Source organism: Cervus elaphus, chromosome 19, assembly GCF_910594005.1.
Source record: "Cervus elaphus chromosome 19, mCerEla1.1, whole genome shotgun sequence".
Classification (NCBI taxonomy): Eukaryota; Metazoa; Chordata; class Mammalia; order Artiodactyla; family Cervidae; genus Cervus; species Cervus elaphus.
In genome coordinates, this window is record NC_057833.1 from 48,611,808 (window position 1) to 48,631,196 (window position 19,389).

The 19,389-nt window shown below is 35.8% G+C and overlaps 1 protein-coding gene across 1 annotated transcript in view; it reads left to right on the plus strand.

Moving 5' to 3' along the window:
• The window catches only part of OSBPL11 (oxysterol binding protein like 11), a 91,253-nt gene that overhangs the window by 18,556 nt on the left and 53,308 nt on the right, over positions 1-19,389 (plus strand). Inside the window, exons 2-5 of the mRNA XM_043874471.1 lie at positions 6,036-6,104; positions 13,775-13,950; positions 14,770-14,849; positions 16,391-16,567. Coding sequence (XP_043730406.1) covers positions 6,036-6,104; positions 13,775-13,950; positions 14,770-14,849; positions 16,391-16,567 — 502 coding nt within the window. The remainder of the gene's footprint in view (positions 1-6,035; positions 6,105-13,774; positions 13,951-14,769; positions 14,850-16,390; positions 16,568-19,389) is intronic.

Sequence of the window (19,389 nt, forward strand, 5' to 3'; positions counted from 1 at the left end):
GTGCATGTATTTTACACACTATATAAAATTCTGTAACCTGCAATTTTAGTGCTCTTGATAAGTGTTTCCCCATGTTAAAAGCTCATAAACATTTTAACTGGTGAATACTATTCTATATTAGTTAATCATTTTCTTAATTTCATTTGTTTAATTTGTTTTTCTTTCCTCTTCACTTCCTTTTTTTCCCATTTTATATTTTTTACTATTATAAATAGTGCTACAATGGACATGTTTGCATATTATGTTTGTCTACATTTCTATTGTCTGTCAGGATACCTAGAAGTGAAATTCTTACGCCAAAGAGCATTAACATTTTTAAGAATCTTTAGCAAAAAGGTGAGAGTTTCCTTTGACTGTATACTTTTTGGTATAGATTAAGATAGTTGCAATTAGAATCTGTTTTATCTGGGATTTATTTCAGTATACAGGCTATGAATTAAAATTTTTTCTTTCTTTTTTTTTTTTGCAAGCTTCTCAGTTGTCTTGTGCTTTTATAGGAAAATTCCCCTTCTGTCTTCTCATTGCCTAATTCTTTCAACAGAGATGTAGTGAACACCTGCTTATATCCCTGACTATGCACTAGGTGCTGCAAGGACTGTAGGATGAGTAAGAAGCAGTCACTGCTCTGTGGAATATCTTTTTACAGCAGAAGGAGGTACATGTGTTGCAATCATTCCCATCTGTTGTCAGTGGCTTTTTCCTCAACTAAGAAGGCGGCTCCCTCCGTTCATGCTATTTATATTATCAAGGGAATGAACCAAAATTCAGCCTTTTTGAAGGACAATTTTTGCCTAGTAGAAAGTAGGAATATTGAACTGTGGCTGAATGGCACTTTCTTTACTACAGCTTGCATAAATTTCTGCCTATAATTAAGTGCCCTAAGGTATCTGATGCTAGTTCCTCTACCTGCGCTCTGGAGCCCACCTCTGCCTCATTTCCATCCCTCTTCTGAGTTGTGAGCCTTTTTCTCTTTACTGTGAAGTGAAGTCGCTCAGTCGTGTCCGACTCTTTGCGACCCCATGGTCTCCTTCGTCCATAGGATTTTCCAGGCAAGAATACTGGAGTGGGCTGCCATTTCCTTCTCCAGGGGGTCTTCCCGACTCAGGGATTGAACCCGGGTCTCCCGCATTGCAGGCGGACGCTTTACCATCTAAGCCACCAGGGAAGCCCTTCTCTTTACTGTATCCTATCCATTAGGCACTTTGAACTGCCCCTGCCTCAAGCCCACATTGCCTTAACCACTTTTCTTTCTCCCAGTCTTTCTTCAGTTCATTGCCAGCTAGCTCTGCCTTCATCATTACATTGAATTATTATCTCTTGGTTGTTAAATCTTTTTTTTTTTTTGGTCATGTGTCGTGGCTTTTGGGATCCTAGTTCCCTTATCAGGGATTGAACAGGCCCATACAAGTGAAAGCACTGATTCCCAACCACTGGACCACCCTTGGTTTCCCTTGGTTGGATTCCCTTGGTTGTTAAATCTAATAGAAATTTCTCGATCTTCATCTTCTTTTACCCTCAAATAGTATTAACATTCTTGACCAAAAACTTACTTGAAATACTCCTGGTTTTCGTCCTACTATTCAGCCACTTCTTATCTCCTCTCTGTATTCCTCTTGCCTTTAAAACTTTTCTCTAGGGTTCTCTCTTAGAATCTGCCCCTTCTCTTGTCATTTTTTAAAAAAATTATTTATTTTTAATTGAAGGATAATTAACAGTATTGTGTTGGTTTCTGCCATACTTCAACATGGATCAGCCATAGGTATACATATCTCCCCTCCTGAGCCTCCCTCCCACCTCCCACCCCTTGTCATTTTATATAATTCCTAGGTGATTTGCCCTTATGATTTCAAATACCAGTTATATGCTTATGTGCTGATTACCACCAAAATCTGTGTGTTCAATCCAAATCATTACTACCACATTGGATATCTCTTTGTGTTATGTCTCATAGGTCCCTTAAAATCACCATGGTAATTTGGAACAAACCCAAAACTTCTTTTATGATCCCCAGTTCAGTGAAGGTGTTCATATCTACACAGTAGTGCCAGCTGGAAATCTGGTTTTTTGCCTTTGTCCGTTCTGTCTTACTCTTACTCTCACTCTCATTCCACATCTGATAAGTCCTGTCACTTCAACCTAATCACCATTGAACGCTGTGTCTTTGTTTAATGAATACTGTATCTTTAACGAACTATCCTTTTCATTTGTATGACAGCTAAAAACAGAGTCTCTGTGGGTCATTGTCTTTTTCTTCAAGAAGATCTTTTTCTTATATTTGGTAATGAATTTGGGATGGAGAAGTTTAGCCTTCTTTATTTCCCTATCCTTTTCAGTGGATTTTCAGAGTGCTTTATATTTAGAAGGTACTGAACAATTGTGTTGAGCTGAAATAAAAGAATTTGAAACTGTTTAAAAAGTAGCTTAATTTAGAAGCTTCTACATGTTTTCCTTAAGTCTGATGAAGAAGAATTAAGAAATCTGTGTTATAATAATGGAGAATTAGAAGTTGAAACAGTCATTATTAAGATACGTGGGAGGTGGTGAACAGCAAATTAAATAGAATTTGCTTGACATATAGTTCAGTTCATCAACTGTGTTTAGAGACTATCAGCTTCTAGCTTGATTTCAATAAAATGTTAACAAGATCAGAATGTACCCAATTTGAGTGGTGGAGTTGCTGAGGATTGAAGAAGAAATTAACTTTTTTATTGCTTATTTTTCAGTGTATTAATCTTTTGGACCATCATATCTACTTCATAGGAAAAATATTAATATGCTATAATCAAATATGTGGTATATTCCCACTTTAACAACTAGGTTTTATTCATATTAACAAGTTAAATGCACATATTTTAATTGGGAGCAAACCATGAGTGTTAGAGGTACTACATAATAACTCAATTACAAGGAAGTAGAAGAAAGGAGAGCGAACAAAGGACTTGCACTCAGAGAGCTTTTTATGCGGGCCACCAGATGGCGCAGTGGTTCCACATCCGCTGGTTGCACTGACAGAGAAGGGGAAGGATGAGGGAGGGACAGTGTCACCAGCTGTTCAGGGATGGGATGTTCTTAAGTCGGTTCTTTGTAACCTCAGATGTCTGTTTTCTGTAGTAAAAGCAGGCCAGCAGCTTATAATTGTATGTTTGAATTTGTTTCTTTTGAAGTTGACTTTATGCTGCTACCAAATGAACCCTGTCAGTATCCCTATTGTGATTTTTGTGAGAAGGTTAACTTTCTGGATACAAGAATCAAAAATACTAAAAACATTAAAAGTTGAACATAAAACATTATTATGCAGTATGAAGATAAACTTTTGTTGTTTAGTGAACAATGCTACTGAAATTATATTCTAAAAAATTCATTGATAGTCATTAAATGATTAATATAAATAACTTATGACCCAAATAAGGAATACCTTTAATAATATGAGGGACTGAACAAAGGTAAGGAACATGAGCCCTCATTGCTTTGAAATGAAGAGTTTTGTTTTTCTTAGTTGTGGATAGTTTATTTGAAGTTTTAAGACAGATTTTCTGCACAGTTCATGTATCCATTTGAAGAATATATGTAATCCTAGAACCAGAGGAAGTGAACTATAATTGCATTGTAATATTTTTATTGCATACTAATAGCTATGAAATGATGCTTATTTAATAATGAAAGTTTGGTGTAGAGAACCTAGATTAAAATGGAAAATAAAAAATGGTGAATTATGGACTATCTAGGTACTTTAGGGAAATATTTAATTCTGGTTGTGTGACACCTTAGTCCTCTTCTGGGTTGTTACAGGATGTAATTAAATAAATATTGAGGTTATAAAGCCACAAGAATAGGCAGAGAATAAGGTTTTTTAAAAATTTGGATATAATTGTAACATTACTTTTAAGTGTACAGTGATTTTTTTATATGTTGCAAAATGATCACAAGTCTAGTTAATATCTATCACTACACAGTTACACTTTTTTTTTCTTATGATGAGAACTTTTAAGATCTATACTTAGCAACTTTCAAATACACAATATAGTATTATTAATTATAGTCACCATGTTATAAATAACATCCCTAGGACTTACTTATTTTATAACTGCAATTTGTGTCTTTTGATCACCTTCACCCATTTTGTTCACCAGTCACCTCTGGCAGCCACTAATCTCTTCTATCTATGAGTTTTGGGTTGTTTTTTTTTTGGTGGGGGGACATTATTAGATTCCATATTTAAGTGAAGGAATAAGTTTTGAGGATGAGAACTATTCAAGACGGCTAAGCTATATGTGAAATATCAAAAACAGACGAGGAACTTTTTGTGAAATTATTTTTGGGCAGAGTCCGGGGGCATTGGGACTCACTGTGGCCCCAAAAAGCTGTTTGAAGCCTGGGAAAAATTTGAGAGCCAGACTAGAGGAGTATCTCTCTGCCTTTTCAAGTACCAGTGTAACTGAAAGAGGTACCTTTGCTGTGACCTAAGGATGGAAATAGGGCAAAAATCTAACAGGTTGAGTTTTCATAGAATCCTTCCTTTAGATATGGGCTTTAGAAAATCCTGAAATGAGAATTCAGATGGTACTGTCAGTCTTAACATGACAGAGTACATATATAATTATTATAACTTTGGGCTGGCATTTTAGAAGTTGACAGCCTTTACCTTCTTGAGATTACTGACCTTATAAAACCAAAAGGGCTTGAGCAGTTTCATTTAATGTTAGTGGAAAAAAACGGTGTTTTTTGCTAACCTTGGATTGGAAGAAAAATATAGAAAAAAATAATATATTTTTTGAACTGGGATCAGTTCTTTACTTTCAGATTTGGTCTTTATTTCCAAGCACTCTGAAGAAATGAGATTAGAAAGGCACCCAACACTGAGTTTATCCCTGAGGCATCCTCCTACTTGATCTCCAGTAATAAAAACTCCTAGAATCTTATAGTTATTTTGTTATGTGTTTACGAGAGAGAGTGTCTTTATCTTCATCTCTTTTCATTTGTCATTCAGATCAATCTAAATCTTTTAAAAATTCTGTTCTGTTGGTTGTGTCAGCTCTCTCTTGATTTCACTTTTGATGTCCATGTTTTAAAGGTTGTCAGTTATCTGATATTTTCCATTTCCTAAATGCTGGTTAGCTGAACTTTTACCAAATAAGCTCTGCAATTCAGGGATAGTAGAGAAAATAAATGTTTAATATAAGTTGCACTTTATAGTGTAAAGTTAAAACTTTAGATGAGTTTAAAAGGAATTCTTAATGTAAATTACAAAATAAAAAATGAAGCCTGTATGTCAAAAAGATATATCAATGTAGTTGTAGCTTTGATATCTTTTCATAAGTATAGGGAACCTTAAAATATTGGAAAAGAAGTAGTGAGATACTGCATTTTCTGTGAATCACTATAACAGAATATATCTATTAAATAGAAAAGGGGGGCAGAAGTAAAGAAACTCAGTAGTAGTAAGGCTAATGATACAGGTTCCAAATAAATCTTTCCAGTGGCAAGATTTGCAGTGAGCACTTTGCCTCATGCCTGTCTGGGATGGGGGAGTGGGAGTGAGGTATCACAGACATCAAGAACAGGATCTTCATTTTGGAAGCCCAAAGATTCAGAGACATAATGTGTCCCACCAGAGTGAGGAAGCACTATTCAGCCTAGAGATGTTTTTTTAGTTTGTTCTGGAACCATAAAACTGGGTTGTCTTTGTTTAGTGTTGAATTAGGTTATTAAATGCTTTTATTTATATTTACAGTATATTTGTTTCATATTTATGTAATTTTATACTTATATAATGATTTTATGTTTGAAATACACAATGATTTGATTACACTTATTTTGAAGAACTGTGATAAAATATATAGTCCTATTAATATGAAATATGGGGGATTAAATAAATAGCTCTATTTGTTAACCTGTGAATTTTACTTCTGAAGTAAGCTTGAGACATTTATAGAAAAAAGTATGTCTCTAAAGCTATTTTTTCAACTGTACAGTTAACTTCCTGGAATTTCTTCTAATTTTCACTGACTTTGGCACTTTCTGATCTTTTGAAACAGTGACCACATGGAAAATGTGTATGGCTACCTAATGAAGTACACCAACCTTGTCACTGGGTGGCAGTACAGGTAAGTGTGATTCTCCTGTCACTTCTCTCTCTCTCTCTCTCCCCCAAGAGAACAGAAATGGGCCTGATAATTTTATAATCTGATGTTACATGGCTGGGAAACATGTTAGAGAAAGATTTACCATGTTTTGCAAAAGTCTAATGACTTTGTTTTTCTATTTTTAGGAGGTAAGAGGAGTTAACATTCTCCAAATTGCAGCCTCCAAATACGTCAGAAGTTACTGTTACGTTAAGATTAGTATCATTTATCAACTCGCCTTGGGCTTCTTATGTGTACTTCCAGTGGTTAGGCTTTTAGGATGGTTTGGAGACAGCAAAGAGATTTGTGTTAGGTGCCTGTTGAAGATTCTTGCTTCTTTTCGTTGTTGAGGATTCTTAAACTCTTTTGGGACCTTGAAAAGTTTAAATAACCAACCTGAGGTCAAACAAGCAGTCAAGAAGTAGCACAGCCAACTATCTTAAATACTTTGTGGAATTGATATTTGTGGGGCAGGGGACTAAACTTTTAATTTTTTATTGTGGTAAAATATAACATAAAATTTACCATTTTAAATATTTTTTGATATGCAGTTCAGTGATATTAAATACATTCACATTTTTGTGCAACCATCACCCCCATTCATCTCAGAACTCTTTGCACCTTCTCAGACTAAAACTATACCTATCAAACAATAATTTCACATTTTCCTCTCCCCTTGAGTCCTTAAGCAACCACAGTTCTACTCTCTGTCTCTATGAATTTGATTACTCTAGGTACCTTATATAAGTGGAATCATATATTTGTCCTTTTGTGATTGACTTATTTCATTTAGTGTAATGTCCTCAAAGTTCATCCATGTAGTGTGTGTCAGAATTCTCTACCTTTTGAGGGCTGAAAAACAGTCCCTTGTACGTATATACCACATTTATTTATTTATTTTTTTTATACCACATTTATTTATCCAGTTATCAATCAGTGGACATTTGGGTTGCTTCCATCTTTTGGCTATTGTGAATAATGCTGCTTTGAGCATTGGTATACATAATATCGGAGTCACTGCTCTCATTCGTGTGTGTGTATACCCAGAAGTGGAACTGCTGAATCACATTGTAATTCTATGTTTAATTTTGGGGGGAATCTCCATACTGTTTTCCATAGCACTGTTTTACATTCCCACCAGCAGTGTACAAGGATTCCAGTTTCTCTACATCTTCTCAACACTTGTTACTTTCTGTTGTGTCTATGTGTGTGTGTATAATAGCCATCTTAATGGGTATTGAGTGTTAATCTCATTGTGGTTTTTTAAAACTATTTAAAAAAGTGATAAAGCTAGAATCTGAACCCAAATAGTTCTGACTCCCAAGTTGGTATTTTCATTATAAATACTGCTTCTTATTCACATGTCATTTGGAGATCTCTGATTTTGGTTAAATGGAATGATAAGCTGATTCTGCCTTTCTACCTTAAACAGTTAGAAAATGGTACATAGTATATGAAAGAATGTTTTTCAAAATTCAAAAAATAGTTGAAGCATTGTAATGAACATGTGATTGCCTAAAAGAGAAGACAGTTTGGGATATGTTTAACTGAAGTAACAGTAGGGCTTTCACATAAAAGTGATAGCTAGAAGTTGGAAGCCATATGAGAGGTCAAAGCTGGATATGAAATTATAGAAGAGAATCTTTCCTGTTAAAGTGGAAAGGATAGTTCTCTAAGGTTCCCACCCTTAATTTTTTTTAAGAAAGAACAAAGTCTTTTTTCATTTTGCATTTTCTCACCTCAGTTTTTATGTAATTATTTGAAGGCTTATACATTTAAATGATATATAAAACATAAAAAAAAAATTTTATGTCCCTTTGCTTTTAGCACTGTTTTTTGTTCTCTTTTTAAAAAGGAAAATAGGTTAACTTTTCTCGCCCATGACATTCAACGAATTTCATTCATGTTATATTATTGAATATTACTGAGAAGTTCTCAGAAGTGGAACAGAGTAGGAAAGCTCCAAAGTATACCCAAGCATATAAGATTTAGTATATGTTAAACATGGCATTTCAGGTCAGTGGTGACTTGAGGCCATGGGAAGAAGGGCCATGTGTTTGTATCTTTGTGTGGGGGAGCATACTAAAAAGATCCATTGGCCACTGGTTGCCCAGGGAGTTAGCTAAGAGATCCAAGCAAAGTTCTAGCATAGGGAAGGGCACTGCTTCTGCCCTTGCGATTCTTCTAGCTGTCCTAGAGGCCAGTTTTAGCAGTAAGGGAAGTGTGGGAATGACTATAGCTCATCCCCATTTGCCACTGAGAACACAACCTTTACCCGTTTGTCCCATCAGAGAGGTCTCAGGTTGTCAACTGGTTTGCTGCAAGCTCATTTCCCTTTTCTGCCAGACTGCCTGGAGGCTTGTGGCACAGCAGTGATATCCTGGGTTACCAGCATGAATTGCAGATTGAATGATAAAAGAGGAACAGAAAGGTTCAATTCAGTTCAGTCTGTCAGTCGTGTCCGACTCTTTGCGACCCCATGAACTGCAGCACGCGAGGCCTCCCTGTCTATCACCAACTCTCAGAGTTTACCCAAACTCATGTCCATTGAGTTGGTGATGCCATCCAACCATCTTATCCTCTGTCGTTCCCTTGTCTTCCTGCACTTAGTCTTTCCCAGCATCAGGGTCTTTTCAAATGAGTCAGCTTTTCACATCAGGTGGCAAACTACTGAAGTTTCAGCTTTAACATCAGTCCTTCAAATGAACACCCAGGATCGATAGGATGGACTGGTTGGATCACTTTGCAGTCCAAGGGACTCTCAAGAGTCTTCTCCAACACCACAGTTCAAAAGCATCAATTATTCTGCGCTCAGCTTTCTTTATAGTCCAACTCTCACATCCATACATGACCACTGGAAAAACCATAGCTTTGACTAGACAGACCTTTGTTGACAAAGTAATGTCTCTGCTTTTTAATATGCTGTCTAGGTTGGTCATAACTTTCCTTCAAGAGTAAGCGTCTTTTAATTTCATGGCTGCAGTCACCATCTGCAGTGATTTTGGAGCCCCAAGAAATAAAGTCAGCCACTGTTTCCCCATCTATTTGCCATGAAGTGATGGGACCAGATGCTATGATCTTAGTTTTCTGAATGTTGAGCTTTAAGCCAACTTTTTCACTCCTCTTTCACTTTCATCAAGAGGCTGTTTAGTTCTTCTTCACTTTCTGCCATAAGGGTGGTGTTATCTGCATATCTGAGGTTATTGATATTTCTCCCGGCAATCTGGATTCCAGCTTGTGCTTCTTCCAGCCCAGCGTTTCTCATGATGTACTCTGCATATAAGTTAAATAAGCAGGGTGACAATATACAGCCTTGACGTACTCCTTTTCCTATTTGGAACCAGTCTGCTGTTCCATGTCCAGTCCTAACTGTTGTTTCCTGACCTGCATACAGATTTCTCAAGAGGCAGGTCAAGGTGGTCTGGTATTCCCATCTCTTTCAGAATTTTCCACAGTTTATTGTGATCCACAGTCGAAGGCTTTGGCGTAGTCAATAAAGCAGAAATGTTTATCTGGAACTCTCTTGCTTTTTTGATGATCCAGCGAATGTTGGCAATTTGATCTCTGGTTCCTCTGCCTTTTCTAAAACCAACTTGAACATCTGGAAGTTCATCATTCACGTATTGCTGAAGCCTGGCTTGGAGAATTTTGAGGATTACTATACTAGCGTGTGAGATGAGTGCAATTGTGTGGTAGTTTGAGCATTCTTTGGCATTGCCTCTCTTTGGGATTGGAATGAAAACTGACCTTTTCCAGTCCTGTGGCCACTACTGAGTTTTCCAAATTTGCTGGCATATTGAGTGCAGTACTTTCACAGTATCATCTTTTAGAATTTGAAATAGCTTATCTGGAAATCCATCACGTCCACTAGCTTTGTTTGTAGTGATACTTCCTAAGGCCCTCTTGACTTCACATTCCAGGATGTCTGGCTCTAGGTGAGTGATCACACCATTGTGATTATCTGGGTCATGAAGATCTTTTTTGTATGGTTCTTCTGTGTATTTTTGCCACTTCTTATATCTTCTGCTTCTGTTAGGTCCATACCATTTCTGTCCTTTATTGCGCCCATCTTTGCATGAAATGTTCCCTTGATATCTCTAATTTTCTTGAAGAGATCTCTAGTCTTTCCTATTCTGTTGTTTTCCTCTATTTCTTTGCCTTGATCACTGAGGAAGGCTTTCTTATCTCTCCTTGCTATTCTTTGGAACTCTGCATTCAGATGGGAATATCTTTCCTTTTCTCCTTTGTTTTTCATTTCTCTTCTTTTCACAGCTATTTGTAAGGCCTCCTCAGATAGCCATTTTGCTTTTTTGCATTTCTTTTTCTTGGGGATGGTCTTGATCCCTGTCTCCTGTACAGTGTCACGAACCTCCGTCCATAGTTCATCAGCCACTCTGTCTATCAGATCTAGTCCCTTTAATCTATTTCACACTTCCACTGTATAATCATAAGGGATTTGATTTAGGTCATACCTGAATGGTCTGATGGTTTCTCCCACTTTCTTCAATTTAAGTCTGAATTTGGCAATAAGAAGTTCATGATCTGAGCCACAGTCAGCTCCCGGTCTTGTTTTTGCTGACTGTATAGAGCTTCTCCATCTTTGGCTGCAAAGAATATAATCAATCTGATTTCGGTGTTGATGATCACCTAGTCATCATCATCTGGTGATGTCCATGTGTAGAGTCTTCTCTTGTGTTGTTGGAAGAGGGTATTTGCTATGACCAGTGTGTTCTCTTGGCAAAACTCTATTAGCCTTTGCCCTGTTTCATTGTGTACTCCAAGGCCAAATTTGCCTGTTACTCCAGGTATTTCCTGACTTCCTACTTTTGCATTTCAGTCCCCTATAATGAAAAGGACATCTTTTCTGGGTGTTAGTTCTAAAAGATCTTGTAGGTCTTCATAGAACCTTTCAACTTCAGCTTCTTCAGCGTTACTAGTCGGGGCATAGACTTGGATTACTGTGATATTGAATGGTTTGCCTTGGAAACGAACAGAGATCATTCTGTCATTTTTGAGATTGCATCCAAGTACTGCATTTCAGACTCTTGTTGACCATAATGGCTACTCCATTTCTTCTAAGGGATTCCTGCCCACAGTAGTAGATATAATGGCCGTCTGAGTTAAATTCACCCATTCTAGTCCACCTTAGTTTGCTGATTCCTAAAATGTCAACGTTCCCTCTTGCCACTTCCTGTTTGACCACTTCCAATTATTCTGGGTTCCTATGCAATATTGCTCTTTACAGCATCGGACCTTGCTTCTATCACCAATCACATCCACAACTGGGTGTTGTTTTTGCTTTGGCTCCACCCCTTCTTTCTGGAGTTATTTCTCCACTGATCTCCAGTAGCATATTGGATACCTACAGAAAGGTTAAGACCATGTTAAAGGAACTTAGGCTTAGAGCTCAGTTCCTTTGGTAGGCCTAGCCACTTGGTCCCTGAGCTGTGGCTAAAGCTTAAGTAACAAAAGCACTGTACCTGTGCCAAGTATTCAAGGTGGTTTGCTGGCAATCTATTTCTGTTTGACTAAGGGCAACTTAGAGAAGCTTGGAGAAATCCAGGATGAGCATACTCTGTAAATAATAAACTGCTTGTTAAATGTGGTGCCCTTGGAAAGAGTAAGACCCTCTCTTGAATGTGCTTCCTTTCACTTTCAATTAGCATTCATGAAGAGATTTCTTCCTACTTCCTACTTAGAAGTTCTGTACATGCTCAGCACTTAAGCCTAGAATGGTCAGCACAAAGCATATGTGTGCTTTCCATCCAAAATCTTCCCTGAAGTTGATTTTTGCTATCATAAGACATACTTCCAAGTCAGAATATTTTTTAAAGTTCCATTCTAAAATACTTCATTTTAAGTTGTCAGCTATTCTGAAGATTAGTCATTTTCTCAAACTTGCAGTCTTTATTTTGAAACTGCACAAAATAAATAATTATTTAATTTTTCCTTTTAACAATGTAATGACTTTTCATCATATAAAGATAGATGCTGAATCTTAAGCCTTTTTTTCTGTATTTCTTTAGCTTCTAGGTTAGACCACCTTGCCAAGAATACTATAATCAAGAGTCTAGTCCCCTTCTGGGCAAAATAGCTTTCAGTTTCCTTACTATGTGAATTGTCTTTCTATCTCCAATCTGCACATCTTGTACATCTCCAGAGAAAGGGTGAACGAAGAACATTTGGGTTAATTCATGTATGATGAAAGACAGCCTACAGTGCGTTATTGGTGCCACTGGGTCCATAGCATCATCTTGGTATTAGGTAATCGGTTATTGACTCAATTCTATCATTTTACCAGTTCCTCCTCAGTGTTACTTTTGTATATCTAGGCGAGTGCTTCCCATGTTGTAGATTTGTGGTAATGCTTTTGGGATAAGAAATACATGTTCCCAGTAACTTGAGATTTCCAACGTTGTTTTCTGAATTTTCTTTGAATTGACTTCTTAGAAGAGACCAGTCTTTTTTCTTTGTTTGGAATAACTGGGCTTATTGCTTAGGCTAGTAGAAAGAGATTTCTTTCCTTATTTCCTTCATTCATTCCTTTCTTTGTTTCTTGTTTGTCTGCTTGTTCAGATTCTTTACTGTTTGAACCACCAGGGAAGCCCGTTTAAGAGTCATGAGCATGCTAAAAGATGAATGAGAAAAACAATAGTCTTGCTTTCCCAGCTCCCTTTTCAGATAGCTGCTTTCAATTTCTCTTATTTGCTTCTCATTATTTCTTTTTCTTTCCCTTAATAAAAGGCTGATTACATTCCCTCCCAGTTTGGTATGATTGATATAGTTGCCAGGTTGCTTAAGACAGTATCTTCTAGGAACTTGAACTGGATCAAATTGTCTGTCTGGATGTATTACAGAATATATTAACATGTAGAATACCAAATTGCTCTAAACCCAAACATTAATTTTTTGGAATAGAAACTTTTTAGATTTTTTTCCTAAAGAAAAGATACTACTTAAATTGGAATCCAAGTTAATATATTTCCCAAAGTAGTTAATCTAAAACCAAATCAGAACATCAAATTCTTTTCCAACGTGTATCATTATTTCATCATTTAGTTTCAAGTTCCTATGGTTCTGCATCTCCAGTTGCAGCCTTTTCATTTTTAAACAGGATAAGTAATCTTTAGTTGTGACCTGTTTAATAATATGTTCACAAAGTCTTGCTACTTTGGCATTATTCATATTGTTTATTTCACTGGTTAAATCTTAAATCATATTCATTTTTTACCTAGTATTTGTTAATCCCGGAGCTCATGCTTTGATTTGTTCCCAGTGAATTTTAAATAAAAACTCTCCCTACCATTGTCTATGGGAACTTAACCCTCCCTGTTAATGAATTCTGGAGGGAAATCTTCCTCTGAAGGATACTGTGTCTTTGTTTCCTTTCTGCATTGTCTTGTATGCCTCTTCCCTATTAAATGCCTCTTTCACAGCTGAAGATTTTATATCTTTTATTAAACTCATTCAATTCTTCAGTAACATTTACTACTAGGAAATTCAGTCTAGTGTTTCTAAGTACTTCTTGAGATGCTTTTGAATTTTATTTTTTTAATAGCAAAAACTCAAAAGTATGTGATTAAAATTTGGATTGCTTTAGTTTGACTAGGGGAAATACTTTAACAGTATGACCTTTTTTAAAATCATTGCAGGTTTTTTGTTCTAAACAATGAAGCTGGGCTGTTGGAGTATTTTGTGAATGAACAGTCTAGAAATCAAAAACCCAGAGGTACTTTGCAGCTTGCAGGAGCTGTAATATCGCCCAGTGATGAGGACTCTCACACCTTCACTGTAAATGCTGCCAGTGGGGAACAGTATAAACTCAGAGGTATGACTGAAATATAAGTATTAATAGTGTGATTTGCTTCTTCCTTGAGAAGCTGGTATCCTTACCTCCCTTCATTTAGGTTTTGGAAATAGAAACTGTTATCATTGATGATACAGAAACAGTATTCTACACCTTGGAATTGCTTTAAGGATTTGTGAGAGCTGTTTTAATTAATGACTTTTAAGTTGCACAGTGAGCAAGTCTGTTTAAAATTGACCTTCTGAGAAATTTGTATAGACGAAATACTGAGAAATCTAAAAACATAGACTTGTTTAAAATTTTTTTGTCTTCCACAGATTTGTATTTTACTTCTTTCTTGATTTAGTTATGTTCTCTTTGTGTTTTTTGATGATTAATGTACATAATTGGGATTTATGAAAATGCTTGTATTCAGGTATAACTTTTTTTAGATGAATTTAATTTGTATAGAGGTTTCTATTTTTAATTAATACACATAAAGTATGATGTTAATCCTAATTGATCATGTTAGAGATCTGAAAGAATATATTGAGTACATACCAAATGCTTAATAAAGGGTATTTATTTGAAGAAGAGCATATCTTTAAGAGAAAGTTAAGACATGTCAAGTTCCATATACCCACCTAGCTATATGTAATTTATCCTCCTTAGGAAATATCCACATCCAGCTATGGTGTTACCTAACAAGGTTGATGCTTTGGCCTTTTTCCAACCTTGCTCTGGTCAGGGAGAGTAGGAAAATGCCCTGATTTTCAGTGATCTGTTCTTCATGCTATAGACAATTAATTGTATTCTAAAAATAAATGAAAAAGTAAATAACTTATAGATACTTTTTATCAGCCACAGATGCTAAAGAGCGACAACATTGGGTTAGCAGACTTCAGATATGTACACAACACCACACTGAAGCTATTGGCAAGGTATGTGGATTCATGTATGATATTAATGCACGGAAATGGGGAAAGATCTTTTTAACTTTATTTTTTTGCATTTTAAAATTGAGATTCACATACCATAAAGTTGATCCTTTTAAAGTGTACAGTTTCATGGTTTTTATTAGTATAGTCATAAGATTATGTAGTTGTTGCAACTGTCTAATTCCTGAACATTTTCATCACCTTCGAAAAAACCCGTATCTGTTTAACAGTCACTCCCTATTCAAATCTCTCTTCTCAGTCCCCAGGCAAACACTAACCTATAATTTCTGTTTCAATAGATTTGTCTATTCTGGGCATTTGATGTAAATGGAATCATACAGTATGTGGCGTTTGTTTGTTTGTTTGTTTTTGTCTGGCTTCTTACAATAAGCGTAACGTTTTAAAGGTTCATCCATGTCATTGCATGGATCATACTTTATTCCTTTTTAAGACTGAATAATCCTGTTTTATGGTTATACCACATTATGTTTATGCATGTATCAGCTGATAGGCATGTGGATTGCTTACATGTTGTGGCTGTTATGAATAATACTTCTATGAACATTCATGTTCAAATTTTTGTATGAACACATGATTTCAGTTTTCTAGGTTATCCCTAGGAGTGGAATTACTGGGTTTTATGGTAGTTGTTTGTTTAACTATTGAGGAACTGCCAAACTGTTTTTGAAACTGGCCAAATTATTTCCCATTCTCACCAGCAATACACGAAGGTTCCAGTTTCTCTACATTCTTATCGATACTGTTACTGTCCTTTTTTACAATTACTATGGCCATCCTCATGGTTATGAAGTAGAATTTCATTGTGGTTTTGATTTCATTTCTCTAATGGCTAATAAGGTTGAGTGTCTTTTCATGTGCTTATAGATAATTTCTGTATCTCATTTGGAGTGTTTTCTTTTTTAAGATGAGAAAGAGGGTCTTAGTACTTGAAATCTGAGGTCAGAAATGTCTAAAAATGAATATATGGGAAGCAGAGTTAAAGGATTTCCATACCTACTTTTTTGTCTTCTTCCTAGTGTTCTTTCCCCATAGCTAACTTTTTTAAAGTTGTGATTTAGGCCTGCAGTCTTTAAGAAATCCAGCAAAAAACTTTATTCTCTCTGCAAGATTCTAATCGTTGGCAGTGACCAGAAAGTGCTAGTTTGTTTCAAAGATACTTGAATGTTACACTAGAAAAATTACTATATTGAGTATTGCTGAATATATTTTTTGCTTCAATCATGATGTTTAAATATCTAAAATTAGAAATTTCTTGTTATTCTAATATATGTCTAATATAAAAAAAGAATTCTTGACAGCACACACCTGGAATTAATTTTCTGAGTAAATTACCAGTTTACTATGGGATGTGTGAAATTCTTAGACTTTGAAGGTCTTAAATTTTTCCATCTTCAGAACTATTCTTGTAGTTAATTCTGAGGTTAACTTTATTTTTAAAACTGCTTGTGTGTAAGATTCCAGTATATTATAGGTTGAGAGTTTACCTAAATTTTTAAAAAGGAATTATTTTCTTTGTCTAATAGAATAATCCTCCTCTGAAATCACGGAGCTTCTCACTTGCATCTAGTGGTAATTCTCCTATATCCCAGAGGAGACCAAGTCAAAATACCATTTCCTTTTTTAATGTTGGACATTCCAAACTACAATCAGTGAGCAAAAGAGCTAACTTACCTCCAGACCATCTTGTGGAAGTCAGAGAAGTAAGTATGAATTGAAATCAAGTTAAAATGCATAAAATAATATTACCAGCTTGATTTTGTCCCCCCAAAATTTTAAATCCTGTTTGTGTGTTCTGGGGGCCTCAATGTTTAGGTCATAACAATTCCCTGATTTTTTAGGTGTCCTAAGTTTCCTCAAGTCTGAGCTAGGTTCTGTGCACACTCATGTTTCAAAAATCTGTATCTTTTGTTTCTCAAGAAAAAGTATAGACTCCTTTAATGTAAAATTTATGATAAAAGGGTTATTAAGCTTAGTGGAAAGACTGTGTGATCAAACAAGTGACTTTTTGTTTACTGATACATGTAAATAGAGAATTTCAAACACACAAAAATAGAATAGTTAAATCCTTGATGTTCCTTTATCTCACCATTTTCCTTATTCTCTTTGAAACTAAGTACCAAATAATTCTAGTTAATAAAGAATGCAGTTAGGTTAATAATCCAGGTGTTGTTTACTGAGTTAATTTTGGTAGAGCTCATAGATACCTATGTAGTGGATTATGAAAATAATATTATAAAATCACACCCAAATGATTTAAGGCAGGAAGCTGGGGAGAATGTTCCCTCTATCAGGTTATTTTGGGTTGTATTTATAGGTGAAGAAATTGAGGTTTAAAGAGGTAAAATAATTTGCTTGAGATGAGTAATAGCTTTTAACTCACTTTTTAATCATGTTAAAAATGAATGACAATTACAAATACCTTTTTTAATAAAATAATTTTTAGTATTTATGTTGATGGTATTCAATCTGTTGATAGGTGTTTATATCTTTAGGAAATCAAGGTTCTGATATATTAATCTACAGTGAAGGAAATGGAAATATTAAAAGTGGTTAAGATAATCAGGGATGGAATAAAGAAAAACATTTAGGAATATGCTTGTATCATGGTGTGTTCCTTCACCCCTAAAAATTAGGCTGTCATGAAACTTTGGAACTCTTTGATCATGGCTGGTGATGGGAGCTTGAGGGTTCTTCAGAGTGCTGGTGGCATTCTGTTTCTTGATCTGGGTGTTGATTACATGATGTGTTTGGTGTATGAAAATTTGTCAACCCTATATACTGTTGAGAAGTGTGCTTCCCTATCTGTAATATTATATGTCAGTCTGTATACTTCAGTAAAAGGTTAAAAACAAGCAAAAAGCATATAGTTGAAATTGCCATGAATCGTGCACATTTTCGATGAAAAAGGAACCTTTTTGTATTTGAGATTTTAGCCATCTGTGGAGGCCTCTGCTTGGTTGTGCTTGGATCTTTATGACCTGCTGTACTGAGAACACTGTCATATCTCTCTTAGCTTCTTTTCTACTGTGACTTTAATCCCCTACTCTTCTCTTTCCTGCTCTAATGGTTCTTTTGTTATTCTCACACCCAGGGGTAATTTCTTGCAATATCCACACTGTAATTTTCTGGACTTTAAATATACCCTTTCATATTATTGTGACAGCATGTTAATATTTAGCATATAACTCTGACATTTGTATGTAGAGAGTATGTGGTGTCCCCAAAGTTTCACAGCTGCCTCTTGAGGAAGGATAAGTATTTACTTATACAGCTCACTAATTTAATGGCAGCCTTCTTGAATTATGGCACCAGTAATTATTCTAGGATTTGAGTGTTGACCATTGTTTGGCAGTCTCTGCCAATGCCACCTACAAAAAAGTTTTAGTTGAGTGTCTTTGTCTTCACTAAGTTTATGTTTTTGTTTTTAAGAACTCAGTAGGTCAAACTATAAAATTATAGTTATTTGATTTCTAACATTTTATGTAAATGTTCTATTAGGAACATTTCTGTATTCCAATGGAATAATTCCTCACAAATAGTGCATTTGGAGAGTTCACTGGAACTATGTTTTCCTTTAAAAGTTAGCTTATTTCCTTTTACTTAAAATTATCATAATCTGGTCTGTAGATGCATATTGTTTTCTAACTTTGCTTATGATGCCATGCATTAAAGAATCTTGTTTCAGTTTTGTGGCTTGGATGTATTTCATTGTGGGAGCTCTAAATGCTTTATGAAAGCATGGTCCACAGAAAGTTTCTGAGCCTTTTTTTTAATCCAAGACAATGACTGAAAAGATTTGTGTTAAGGTAAAACCAAAGCTAACAGTTTTCACAAGCTGAGAACACTTTTTAGAAGCTTCTTATTTGGGGGCTTCCCTGCTAGTGTAGGAGATACAGATTCGATCCCTGATTTGGGAAGATCCCACATGCTGTGAAGCAACTAAGCCTTTGCTCTAGTTAGAGCCTGGGAGCCACTACTGAGCACAGTGAAACCTGCTCACTCTAGAGCCCGAGTGACAAAAAGAGAAGCCACAGCAGTGAGAACCCCGTGCACGGCGACTAGAGAGTAGCCCCTGCTCGCGGCAACCAGAGAAAAGCCCGAACAGCAGCAAAGACCCAGCACAGCCTCCCCCCGCCAAGAAAAAAGCTTCTTATTTTGCAGTAATTTTAAATTTACAGAAAAGTTGCAAAAGTAATGCAGGATTTCTAAGTGTCCCTCACCCAACTTTCTGCAATGTTACTATCTTTCATAACAGTATCAAAACCAGGAAATTATATAACTGTAATACTGTTAACTATAGTTCTTATTCAAATTTTAGTAGTGTTTCCACTAACATTCTTTTTTCTGTTTTAGGATCCTGTCCTAAAATGATGCATTTAACTGTTATTATTACTACTTTGTCTCCTTCTGTCTGTAATTGTTGCTCAGTCTTTATCTTTCCTGGCATTGATACCTATGAAGATCCAGTTTTGTTTAATGTTCCCAGATTTGCATTTGTCTGATATTTTCTTATTATTTGAGT